The 12,585-nt window shown below is 46.6% G+C and overlaps 1 protein-coding gene across 1 annotated transcript in view; it reads right to left on the bottom strand.

The window, feature by feature from the left end:
• Positions 1–12,573, bottom strand: part of ASIC2 (acid-sensing (proton-gated) ion channel 2) — a 369,812-nt gene extending 357,239 nt beyond the window's left edge. The window contains exon 1 of the mRNA XM_006890915.1: positions 11,986–12,573. Within this exon, the coding sequence (XP_006890977.1) occupies positions 11,986–12,480 (495 nt within the window). The 5' untranslated portion in view covers positions 12,481–12,573. The remainder of the gene's footprint in view (positions 1–11,985) is intronic.
• Positions 12,574–12,585: the final 12 nt, after the last annotated feature.

Here is a 12,585-nt window from a genome sequence, read left to right as displayed (position 1 = left end):
TTAATCCAAGTGGTTGGCTAGAGAAGTAGGTTGTTGTGTACCATCAAGTTGGACTCGACCCATAGTTGACCCTCCAACAGGTTTTCAGAGGCCGTTAATCGCACAGGAGGGGATTGCCCATCCTTCTCCCGTGGAGTAGCTGTGATTGTTCTAGAATTCTAGGGAGTTTTGGGGTTTAGTGGTAAGAAACTGTGCTGCAATCCCAAAGGCAGGTGGTTTTATTTCACCAGCTGCTCTGTGGAAGAAAGACGGGGAATCTCCTCCTGTGGGATTGACTGCCTTTGTGAACCCACTGGAGGGTCAGCTATGGGTTGGTTCCAACTCAATAGTACATAAAAACAACCACCACCAGTATTCTTAGTATTAGAGTAGATAATAGTCAGTATTCTAGTACCTATGTCTCCAAGTTTCAGGCCTGGGAACCCAAGATGGCATGTGGGGCCCACAATGCCCTATAGCAAAAGAAACATAGAGTTAAAGCCTAAAAGACTGTGAGTATCCACAATCTTTGAGAGATTTGTTCTTATTTGCATCTCTGAGTGTTGGCAGGATGCTGTAATAGAAAAGAACATCAGTTTTGGAATTGGACCAACTTTTAGATGACTTCTGATTCTGCTGCGTTCTAGCTGTGTGAAACCAAAACTCCCTGAGCCCTGGCTTTCTCATCTGTAAAATGGGTACAACAGTACTTAATCAATTCTGATAAAGATGAATATGACTTGTTTATATGACAGGTATTTAATGCACTGTAGCCCTTGACCCACTATGCACACGATGGGGGCTCCTTTCAGACACAACCACCTTGCTGGGATCTTGGCAGGCCTACTTAGAAAGGAGAATAAGATTCCAGAGTCTTCCAGAGCCTGACACACAGAAGGTGCTCTTGCATGTTGACTGACTGAATTTCCAAACAGCTGACTCAAGCAAATCACGTTATTGTTAGGTGCTGTCAAACCAATTCTGACTCACTGCTACCCTATATACCACTGCACAGAACAAACTACGGGTCCTGAACAGCCTTATAGGTCTTCCTATGTCTGAACTCATTATTGCAGTATTGGTGTTAACCCACCTTGTTGAGGGTCTTGCTCTTTTTTTTGCTGACCCTCTACCTTGTCAGGATAGAGCAGGGTTTAGGGCTGTTGTACAGAGGGTCGCTATGAGTCGCAGGAGACTTGACGGCACATAACAACAACTACTTCACCAAGAAGAATGTCCTTCTTCAAGGACCAGTCCTTTTTGACAACACGTTCAAAGTACTTGGAAGTCTCATCAATCTGCCTTCTAAGGAGCTCTTAGACTGTCCTTCTTGCAACAATGAAGGGTTTGTTCTTCTGACAGTCTATATTCAATATTCTTCTCCCAAATCCATCATTGAATAACATAAATTCTTCCTTTATCTCCCTTATCCACTGTCCAATTTTCTCATGCATTCGACGTTACTGAAAATAGGATGGCTTGGGTCAGGAACACCTTATTCTACAAAGTGACATCTTTGCTTTTCAACACGTTACAGTGGCCTTTTGCAGAGGATTTATCCTATGCAATATAGTACTTGATTTCTTGTGTTTTAATAAAAATTTTAATGAAAGTTTATAGAAAACTTGGATTTCCATTCATTCATTGTTGCATATTTTCCTCCCTGCCCCTGCCCCCAGTTCACTTTTCTTTTTGAAAAAAAAAATTCTTTCATTGTTGTATAATTCCTCACCCCCACCCCAGTCCACTTTACTATGCAGCTCTTATTCTGGACACTTATCATACAAATAATACATAGTCATATATTCTTTCTAAGCATTTCTTTCCATCATCTGTTTTCATGAAGTGTGCATTATTTGTCCCCTCTTTTCTTAGTTATCCCCCAACCCTGATGTCAGTCTCATTTTACAACAGTGGTATTATGCAGTATTTGTCCTTCTGTGACTGACATATTTCACTCAGCATAATGTTCTCCATGGTAACCCATTTTGTATATTTCATGAGTTTCTTGTTTTTCAGTGCTGCATAGTATTAACATTGTGTGAATATACCACAGCTTCTCTAGCCCTTCGTTTGTTGTTGGGCACTTGGATTGTTTCCATTCCTTTGCTATTGTGAAAAATGCAGCAATAAACATGGATGTGCATATATATCTGACAGTTCTGGTTTCTTTAGGGTATATTCCCAGTAGTGGAACTGCTGGTTCAGATGGTATTTCTATTTCTAACTTTTTGAGAAAGCGCCATACTACCTTCCATAGTGGTTGCATCATTTTACACTCCCGCCAACAGTGATTAAGGGTTCCAGTTTCTCCATAACCTCGCCAGCATTTGTTGTTTGCTGCTCTGTTGAATTTTGCTGTTCTTACTGGGGTGAGATGATATCTCATAGTTGTTTTGATTTGCATCTCTCTCAGAGCCAAGGATTTTGAACCTTTCTTCATGTGTTTGTTGGCCATCTAAATGTCTTCTTTGGTGGAGTGTCTGTTCATACCCTGTGCCCATTTTGCAACTGTGTTGTTTACCCTCATCTTGTTGTGGTAAGTGCTTGATTTCTTGCCCACTGTCTTCAAGTAAAATGAAACCCTTGACAACTTCAGTATTTTGTCTATTTCTCATGATGTTGCTTATTGATCCAGTTGTGGAGACTTTTGCCATCTTTATGCTGATGTGTAAACTGAAGGTTGTATGGAGGCTTTGATCTATCTTCATTAGCAAGTGCTTCAAGTCCTCTTCATGTTCAGCAAACAAGATTTCAAATTTACATATCACAGATTAATAATGAGTCTTCTTTAATTTTAATGCTGTATTTTTCTTCATATAGTCCAGTTTCTCTGGTTATTTGCTCATCATACAGATTGATTTTATGGAAAGAATACAAGCCTGATACACATCTATTATGATTTTAAATCACAAAGTATTCCTTGGTCTATGAGCAAGTCCTTTATGAGCTTAAAGTGTCCTGGAATTCCCATTCTTCACAATATTCTCCATAATTTGTTATGATTCACACAACTGGATACCTTCGTATAATCAATAAAATGCAGGTAAATATAGTATTTTCTGCTCCTAGTCAAAATCCATCTGATCTCAGCAATAACATCCTCATTCTACATCTTCTTCTGAATTTGACTTTAATTTCCAAGTCAACGTATTGCTGTAATAATTTTTAATTACCTGTATTCGATCACTTACATGTGATATTAGTGATATTGTTTGATAATTTCTGCATTCCATTGGATACTTTCCTTTGGAAAGGTCATGAATATGGATCTCTCCCAGTTGGTTGGCCAGGTAGCTATCTTGCAAATTTCTTGGCAGAGACAAGTGAGCGAACAGCCTCATTGTTTCTCCAGTCTTTCTGATGACTGAACTCAATTGGGCAGAAATGTGATTAATGCCTTCAGGACTGGCCACAGTGGCCCCCAAATAACCACTAACAGAAGCAGCCTGACGCTGGTCAATTTGGATATCTGCAGACCTGAGCAGAGTTTACATTTGACTCCCTAAACTAATTTCCCTGAAGTCAAATAACCGGCGAAGGTCTTTTCATGTTCCTTGTATAAATGTCTATTTAATCACCTTTGTGTCGCTAGCACTTTAATAACTTGTACATTTTCCTCTTAATCACTGCTTCAGTTCTGCAAAGAAAAGAAATGGTTGGCTGGAAACCTCGAGCCATCTGTGGTGCGTAAGCCCTGTTCCCCTGACTGCCCACTTGGACACAGAACTTTTCAGCTCAGTCTCATTGGCCATTTGGCTTACACCATCATTTTACAGAGGCAGATACTGCGGCCAAAATCACACAGCTGGTCAGGGAAGGATTGGAGCTGGATCGGCCTTCCCCACATAGTCCCCTTGTGGGCCACCACCACTGTTCCTTCTGCTTCTGGCTGTGGAAACAGCAGGTGATTTTGCAGTCCCATGGACTTGGGTTCGAATCCCAGTTTTGTTACCTGCTGACTCTTGTGACTTGAAGCAGACAGTAGACCCTCTATTGTGAATTGAATAGTGCCCCCCAAGTACGTGCTATAAATATACACCCTTATATTTGTTAAGTGTAATTCTATTTGCAGAAAGAGTTTTCTTCACCATGTTAACGAAGCCATATCACTGTATTTGTTATGTGATGTCAAGTCAGAATCAATTCATAGCTGGCCCTCCAGGGGGTTTTCAGAGGCTGTAAATCACAAGAAAAGAGATTGCCTATCTTTCCCCCTAGGAGTAACTGGTGGATTCGAACCACCTACTTTTGGGTTTGCAGCGCAACTCCTTACCCACTAGGCCACCAGAGGTCCCTCACATCACCGTATGTGTGTGCATTTTAAACCAATCACCTCTGAGATATAAAAGAGCATATCAGGCACAGAGAAAATAAAACCAAACCCACCGTCAGAGAATCAACTCCAACCTCCCTCCTGAGCTTCTCGGGTTGTAAATCTAGGAGATGGCTCATCATTCACCCTTGAAGAGATGAGTAGATTAGAACTGCTGACCTCCTAATCAGCACTATGCTACCAGGGCTCGTTAGGCACAGAGAAGCAAGCACAAATGGGAGAGAGAGAACTGATGCCTTATTGAGATTTCCAAGAACGCCAAGAAGAAGGTGAGACAAGGATATTCCCCAAGATAGAACAGAAAGAGACTTCCCCCTAAAGTTGGTCCCTTAAACTTGGGCTTCTAGCCTCTAAAACTATGAGAAGATAAATTTCCATTTGCCAAAGACAGCCACTTGTAGCATTAATTTTTGGTACAGCTGTTGCTGTTATGTGTCACTGAGTTGGAACCAACTCATAGCTGATCTTCCAGCGAGTTTTTGAGACAATAAATCATATGGGAGGAGACTGCCCATCTCTCTCTCTGAGCAGCTGGTAGCTTTGAACCCTTTGCCTTAGAACTAAGACGTCTTCTTGGAGCCTCAGTTTGCCTCTTTGTAAAATGTGAATTATGGTGCAGCCTCATTGTCGGCATTGAGATGGCATATAACACACCCAGGTGGGTCTGGCCCATCCCAACTGCCCAGTGTTATTTGTCTTTGACCTTCAATGAAATGCATACCGAGAGTAATAATAATGGAAATAGTTCACGTTTATAGAGCGCTTACTTGCTGCCAAAACTGTTCTAAGCACTTTACATGTATTAGCTCATTTATTTCTCCTCCTCTAAAGGCAAATGTATCTTTCTGGCCTCCCCAGAGCCATCCATCTCAAAACTCCTGGCCTGCCTGGCCTAGCAGCATTTCCACAGAATTTGCTGATTTGAAACAATATGTTGCTGAAGTGATTTCTCGTTTCCTGTTGATGGCTTGTAGCAGGCAGCCTGCTTGATGGGACAGTGTGATGAAAAGCAAATGCTTTTAGCAAATATGACTAGTTCTAAATCTGGGCTCCAGGTTGACCAGCAAACAAGAGTGAGAAAAAAGGGGAAAGTGTAGGAAAGAATGGTCCCTGGTCAAGTAAAATAAATGAAGATGGTCCCTGGGGTGGGGGGTGGGGCGGGTGGTTAGAAATGGGGCCTCCCTCCAAAGGAGTTGAAGTCAGGACTTCGGCTACAAAGTTAAAAGATTTTAGTTTGGTCTCCAGATGCCTATTGTACATCATCATCCTTCAAGTTCACCTCCATTTAAACACTCCTGATAGCATGTGTTTAGTGTGGCATCAGGACTGGAGGTAGACTCATCAACAATCTGCATTATGCAGACAACACAACCGTGCTTGCTGAAACTGAGGAGGACCTGAAGCACTTGCTGCGGAAGGTCAAGGACTGCAGCCTTAATATGGATTGAAGCTCAACACCAAGAAAACAAAGATTCTCACCGCTGGGCTGATTGTCAGCATCATGGTAGATGGTGAAGAGGCTGAGATTGTTGACAGCTTCAGTTTGCTTAGTTCTACAATCAACACTCTTGGTACCAGCTGCCAGGAAATTAAAAGATGAATTGCATTGGGAAAGTCTGCTGTCAAGAGACCTCTCCAAAGTACTGAAGAGCAATGATGTCAGTCTGGAGACTTAGGTGCGCCTGATACAGGCCATGGTCTTTGCAATTACTTGCTATGCATCAGAGATCTGGACGATGACTAGGCATGACAGAAGGAGGGTTGATGCCTTTGAGCTGTGGTGCTGGAGAAGAGTATTGAATATACCACTGACTGCTAGGAGAACAAACAAGTTCATCCCGATGAGGGTGAAACCAGGCTACTCCTTGGAGGCAAGTATTCTGAAGCTTCGTCTGACATACTTTGAACATGTTGCAAGGCGGGATTAGTCCTTGGAGAAGAACGTCATGCTTGGGAGGGTGGAGGGACAGCACAGGAGAGGAAGACCCTCGATGAGATGGATTGATTCAGTCATTGGGGTAATAGGGATAGGCGTGTCGGAGACAGCAAGATTGGCAAGGGATAGAGCAGGGTTTAAAGCTGTTGTACAGAGGGTTGCTATGACAGCACATAACAACAACAACAGCATGTGTTCAGTCTCATCCCTGCATGTCCTTCTGTTTGCACGCACTGTCCCCTTTCCCTCCTCTACCTGGTAACTCCTACTTAGCCTTCAAGACTTGGTTCCAATGTCACCTCCTCCAAGAAGCCTTGGAGCCTCCCAGCCTTATCTGCATACTCATTTGAGTGACCTCTACTGTACACAACTCTTTCCTTGACCACACTGCAGATTCCTGGAGGAGAAGCCTTATCCCATTTTATGCCCCAGAAGTGAGCTTGGCAGGGAGTTGATAACTCTGTAGATACTGGTGGACTGAATGAATGAACCAGGAAATGAGCCTATCCCCACTCAGGTAAGTGGTGATGATTTGATGAGATAATTATATTGATGCCAATTAATGATTGCTACTACCAGGTGCAAAAACATTGTGTTGAGCCTTTTATTCACATTATGACAATAGCCGCCAAACCTGGAGCACCTGCTGCTGTCCAGGCTTGGACTAGTCACTGCCACCACATTCAGCCCAGTTCTCTGAGAGCAGAGGGCCTGCCCAAGGCACATAGCTAGGAAGGGGCAGCCTCACATTCTTCCTTGATCCGGGCTGCCTTCCAGGGGCAGTCCCTACTCCTTGTTCTTGCAGGGACCAGGACTGGCCTCAGTTGGCCCCTGCTCCCATTTCTTGGAACCTCTTCCAGGTCCCAGTGCTCAGGTGGCTCGGCTTCTCAGTCTGTGTCCCACCCAGTGGTGGAGAAATGCAGAAAGCCAAGCATGTGCAGAGAGCCCCAGGTCCACTCCTCACAACAGGGAAACAATGCGAGCATTTAGCAGCAGAGCTGCTTTAACTAATCACCACCACCACCAGTGATTAACCCTTATACAGCTGCAGCAAATAAACAGAGGAGCTGCAGAGAAATGTCTGGAGAGTGAGACCCAGCACACACCCCTCCACACCTGGCTCCCCTTTTTCTGCTGAGTTTCTTTCCAGACTATTGGATTAACTAGCTTGCATTGAGACTTTGGGGACAGCTGGGAGACCCCCACAACTGTGTCACTTGTTATGTTAGGGTGGAGGAAGCACAGGTTGGGGGGAGATGAGTGCTCCTCACTTCTCCCACCCCAGCCTGAAAAGAAGTTGAACCAGAAAATGCCTGGTTCTCATTGGATTATATGTCATGGGTGCCCCCTGGAGAAATCATGCCAGACAAGGGGCACGGAGACAACAAGGAAGCTTGGTATTTGTCCCTCAGACCTTTCCAATGTCCTTGCCATGTGCCAAACTCTGTGCTGGGTGCTGGGGACTCGAGCTCTGATCCCTGCTTTAACCCGGAGGGGAAAGCAGAGAAACCAGTAGGCACAGAGACACACACATGGGGGAGGAATGTCACACCGCAGTAGGGTCCTAAGGGAAGGGGAGCCACCAGGTATTGTTTAAAGTCAAGCTGAAAACCCTAAGAAAATAAGGGCATGGCAGGGAACAGACAATTCAGAGCTGCTCTACATGTGGGCATGAATCTAAGTGAGGAGGGCAACACTGAAACCAGGGTTGTTGTTTGTTATGTGCCGTTAAGTTGCCTGCCACTCATAGCGACCCTATGTACAACAGCCCTACACCCTGCTCTATCCTGTGCCAATCTTAATGTCTCTGACACACCTACCCCCAGTACCTCAGTCACTGAATCAATCCATCTCATTGAGGGTCTTTCTTTCTTGTGCTGTCCCTACACCCTTCCAAACATGACGTCCCTCTTCAAGGACTGGGTCCCTCCATGCAACATGTCCAAAGCATGTCAGATGAAGCTTCAGAATCCTTGTCTCCAAGGAGCAACCTGGTCTTATCCTTTTAGGATAAACTTGTTTGTTCTCCTAGCAGTCAGTGGTATATTCAATACTCTTCTCCAGCACCACAGCTCAACGGCATCAACCCTCCTTCTGTCATGCCTAGTCATCGTCCAGATCTCTGATGCATAGCAAGTAATTGCAAAGACCATGGCCTGTATCAGGCACACCTAAGTCTCCAGACTGACATCATTGCTCTTCAGTACTTTGGAGAGGTCTCTGACAGCAGACTTTCCCAATGCAATTCATCTTTTAATTTCCTGGCTGCTGGTACCAAGAGTGTTGAAACCAGGGTAGTTACCTCAAGATTCTCACTCAGGGCTGCAAAGTCGGAACTGACTCCTAACAGCCCCACCAGTGGATTTTCAGTGGCTGTAAATTACACAGGAGGAGACTATTCATCTTTCTCCTGCAGAACAGTTGGTGGATTCAAACAGCCAGAGAGGCGTCACCTTCCGGTTAGGAGTGCAACTCTCCACGCACGCCAGCAGAGCTCTGTCATCAGAATTGTTAGGTGTCACTGAGTTGGAACCAGCCCACATGGCTGACTCTCCGGTGGGTTTTCAGAGGCAGTAAATTACGGGGGAGAAGAGTGCCCATCTTTCTCCCACAGAGCAGCTGATGAACTTGAAACAGGTGCCTCTAGGTTGGCAGTGCAACTCCTTACCCATGAGTGACCAGAGTCCTCTCACCTGAGCCTAGAGGGGCAGAAAGGAGGGAACCACCAGTTCCTCATTGACAGGAAGAGGATCTGGTGAGATAAGGTCTCAAAGCAGAAGAAACGCTAGAAGGTTGGTTTTGAAGGATGAATTGGTGTTCTCTACCGGATGAGAAAACAGGGAAGAACTCCTAGGGCAGTGTACAACAGCAAAGCACAGGGAGAGTGAGACCACGGTGCTAAGTTGGTCTGCATGTCTAGATGGCATGGTCTGAGAGGGGACATGACGAGAGAGAAGGCAAGGACAGCGTGAAGGTCTAAGGAGTGTGGACTTTAGCTCAAGGGCAAAGATGAACCTTTGGAGGGTTTGGAAAAGGGCAATTATATGCTGCTTTGAGTGATGGCTCCCAAAGGCCACTTTGGTTAGAATGCAAAGGATGGGATCCAGGAGGAGGCACAGAGCTGGAGGTCTAATAATGTAGTTTAATGACAGCATTTATATGAAGACACAGTGTGATTTTAAGAGCCCCTGCCCCAGCACACACACACACACACACACACACACACACATATCCATATAATGCATATATACATACATACTCCTTTTAACACTTACGACAACTCACTTCATGTATATACTTTGCTTTCTCCATTAGGTAGATTAAAAAGCTAACAGAGATGAAAGCACTTGCCCAAGGGTACACAGTAATTGGGGGGGGGGGTTGCGCTCAGGATTCCAGCCCAGTCAGTTCAGCTATAGAAGGATCCTCTTAACCACTATGCTATAGGGCTACAAGGACAAAGGGACAAAAATGTGAGACCAGGCAGTATTTAGAGGGAATATTCCTGATGGGCCTCCTCTGTATGTGGGGTACCCTGAAATAGTTTTTGGCTTCCACAGAGAGAGGGGTGTATATATTTTAATTCTAAGATCCAGGGTGGGTGAGGTGGGGGTGGGCAGGACTCTGTTGTGTGTCGTGTTGAGGGGATAGAAACTTCTAGAACCAAGCATGATGAGAAGCCCCTAGGGGTTCCCAGGAACACCTATCTTTGAGAGTGGAGGTAATACTTTTGCTTGGATGAGTATGTGCCTATAAGCTCTTTCAGATTCAGGAAGGCAGAGTATAGGGAGATAAGAGGTGAGTGTGCCTCCGTGTAGGGAAATCAGAGAACTGGCTCTTCTCCAACAGATTTCCCCAGATGTAACAAACCCACATTCAAGACTCTGCTCTCTTCCACTCCAGAGCCATCAACCCACACAACTCACAGTCATGCTCACCTCAGAGTCTGTGGTCAGGTGGCTCCTGAAGGACAGTTGGGCCCTACTAATATGAGGCTAAAGCTCTGGCTACTTGGACAATCTGGGTGTGACTACACTTCTCATTTTTTCAGCCATGCAACTAGGAAGGGTGAGCACAGTGAACAGTGACCATCAGAGAGCAATTTTACACACTTTGTAACACAATCATCAGATGTTCAGAATTCTAGTTGGTGGGCCGTACTGTGTGGTAATGCTGAAGTTAGAGGCTGTGGGCATGTGTACATAACATTGAACTTGAATCTAATTCCTGGGCTGTTTGATAAACAAGGAGATACTACTCTCAGTCTTTCATCTTTGTGGCACTCAGAATTGTGTTTGAATTCTCAAGAAAAAGCACTTAGAAATATATGTTAAGAGCATCTCCTGTTTGCCAGGACAGGAAAATCCAACAGAAATTATTTCAAGAAAAGATGCAAAAAATTAGATGACAAGGGAATGTTCTGGGAATATATAATTCTGGTCTTAAAAGGAGCGCCTCAGAAACCTGATGGAGGGTCAATATGGGTTGGAATCAAATGCACTGAGCTGGTTTTTATTGCATAGTCTTAAAGCAAAGTAAGATAGGGCAAGGTCAAAGCCAGGGTCACTATCCTAGACAAGGAATACCCAATCTGCCAATCAGAGGCCTCACTCCATCGGCTGCCACTGCCAACACCTGTTGGAGCCATGACATTTCTTTATCATCAGGAAAAAGCACTGTTAGACAGGAGGCTGTCATAGCAATGAACACAGGCTGGTGAAGCCACTGCCAATGCATTATAAATAAACACACACACTCCCTTCCCGGTTCTAGTGGGAAGCTCAAGCCCACCTATGGGGCATTTACACACAAATGGCTGAACAAGCTCGAGCCACGCTGGGGCCTGGCATCAGAACTCCTCCTAGACAGACTGCACAAGGCAGATACCTTCTGTCCGACAGCTGCGTTCTCCAGACCCACAGTGTGGGGGAACCAGCACAGTAAATGGTTTACAAACCCTGAGCACAGCTTCTCCCAGCCCCGACTGTTCACATCAACAACTCTGCCATCCTGCTTTCCCCCTCTGCAGGGCACTACTCCAGCACCAAAGCGCTGCACTCACACCCCTTCACTGGAGAAGGAGGGAACATCTCCTGCCCCTTATGGATCCCTCTGTGTCCCCTGAACCTGGCTCTTCAGTTCCCCTGAACGTTCAAAACGCAAGTGCTTTTATAAGCTAGCAGAAGAGGCTGCTGTTTCCCCTTGCAACTAGCTACAGCCCTTATGTTGGTTAACATTCAGCTACAGGAGGACTTCAGTCTTTAGAGCCCTATAGTCTCAAGTGCTGAGACTCCAGAGCCTGTTTAGGGACCTCTGCTTGCATTTCCCTTTCTGAAGCTTCCCATTGGTTTTCCCAAAGACAACACATGTCTGCACTTGAGACAAGCATCCCTCTCTTCCCGCCCCTTCTACCCAAACACAGGGCAGGTGCTGGCACTCCTCTGGACCTGGAGGTGAGGTCTGGGAGGAGGGGACCAGAAAAAGCTGAGGAATGAAGGAGGGAAGCTAGTCTTTCTCAAGAGCAGGGGAACTGGGTCTTGAATAAAGTGACTCCCCCAAGAGTTACGCCCAACTTCCCCAGAATCTGAGATCCAAGAACGGGCTCTGCCTTGGTCTCGGGGAGTGGTGACCCATCAAGTGTCCCATCTCGAGGGGGTGGTAAAGTCGGCCTTTTGGCTCTAGCTAACCGGAGACGTGGAGCGGAGGGGAACGGGTTGGCGCGTAGGGAACTCACGGAGGAGAAATTGTGCGGGCCGCAGAGCTCCCCGCGGTACTTGCAGGAGAGCAGCATGTCCTCCAGCTGGTGGCCCAGGCGGTCCATGAAGGCGGCGCTGATACCCTCGAAGTGGCGCGGCGGCAGGAAGAGGCGGAAGTCGGCCAGCTTGCGGAACCACTGGCGGCGCGACTCATCCCCTCGCAGCAGCTCGCTGACCAGCGGGCGCGCCGTGCGGTTGGGCAGCAGCAGCCCGAGCCAGTGGCCGGCGTAGTAGAGGTCCCCCTTGGAGAGGCGCGGGAAGCGCAGCGGGTTGTTGTTGCACACCGTGACGGCGGGGAAGGGCAGCTGGCGGCTCCACTCGCGGTGCACCCGCGTGTGCGACGGGAAGCTGAGCCAGTAGAGTAGGCGGTTCGAGGACCAGGAAAGCAGCAAGCCGAGGGACGTGCAGAAGGCCAGCACCCAGAGCGCCCGTCGCTGGAAGGAGCCCCCCGCCGCCGTGCGCCCGGCGCACATGTGCCGCAACCCGTGCAGTTTAACGCGGCTCAGGGATGGCCGCCCCCTGCGGGCGACCCCTTGCCCCTGCAGCGCCCGCTCGCGCTCGCCGCCTCTGCCGCTCCC

The sequence above is a fragment of the Elephantulus edwardii genome, unplaced genomic scaffold (assembly GCF_000299155.1).
Source record: "Elephantulus edwardii isolate Elephantulus edwardi_28Jun2011 unplaced genomic scaffold, EleEdw1.0 scaffold00094, whole genome shotgun sequence".
Classification (NCBI taxonomy): Eukaryota; Metazoa; Chordata; class Mammalia; order Macroscelidea; family Macroscelididae; genus Elephantulus; species Elephantulus edwardii.
Note: the sequence above shows the minus strand (reverse complement) of the source record. Positions and strands in the feature narration are given on the sequence as shown.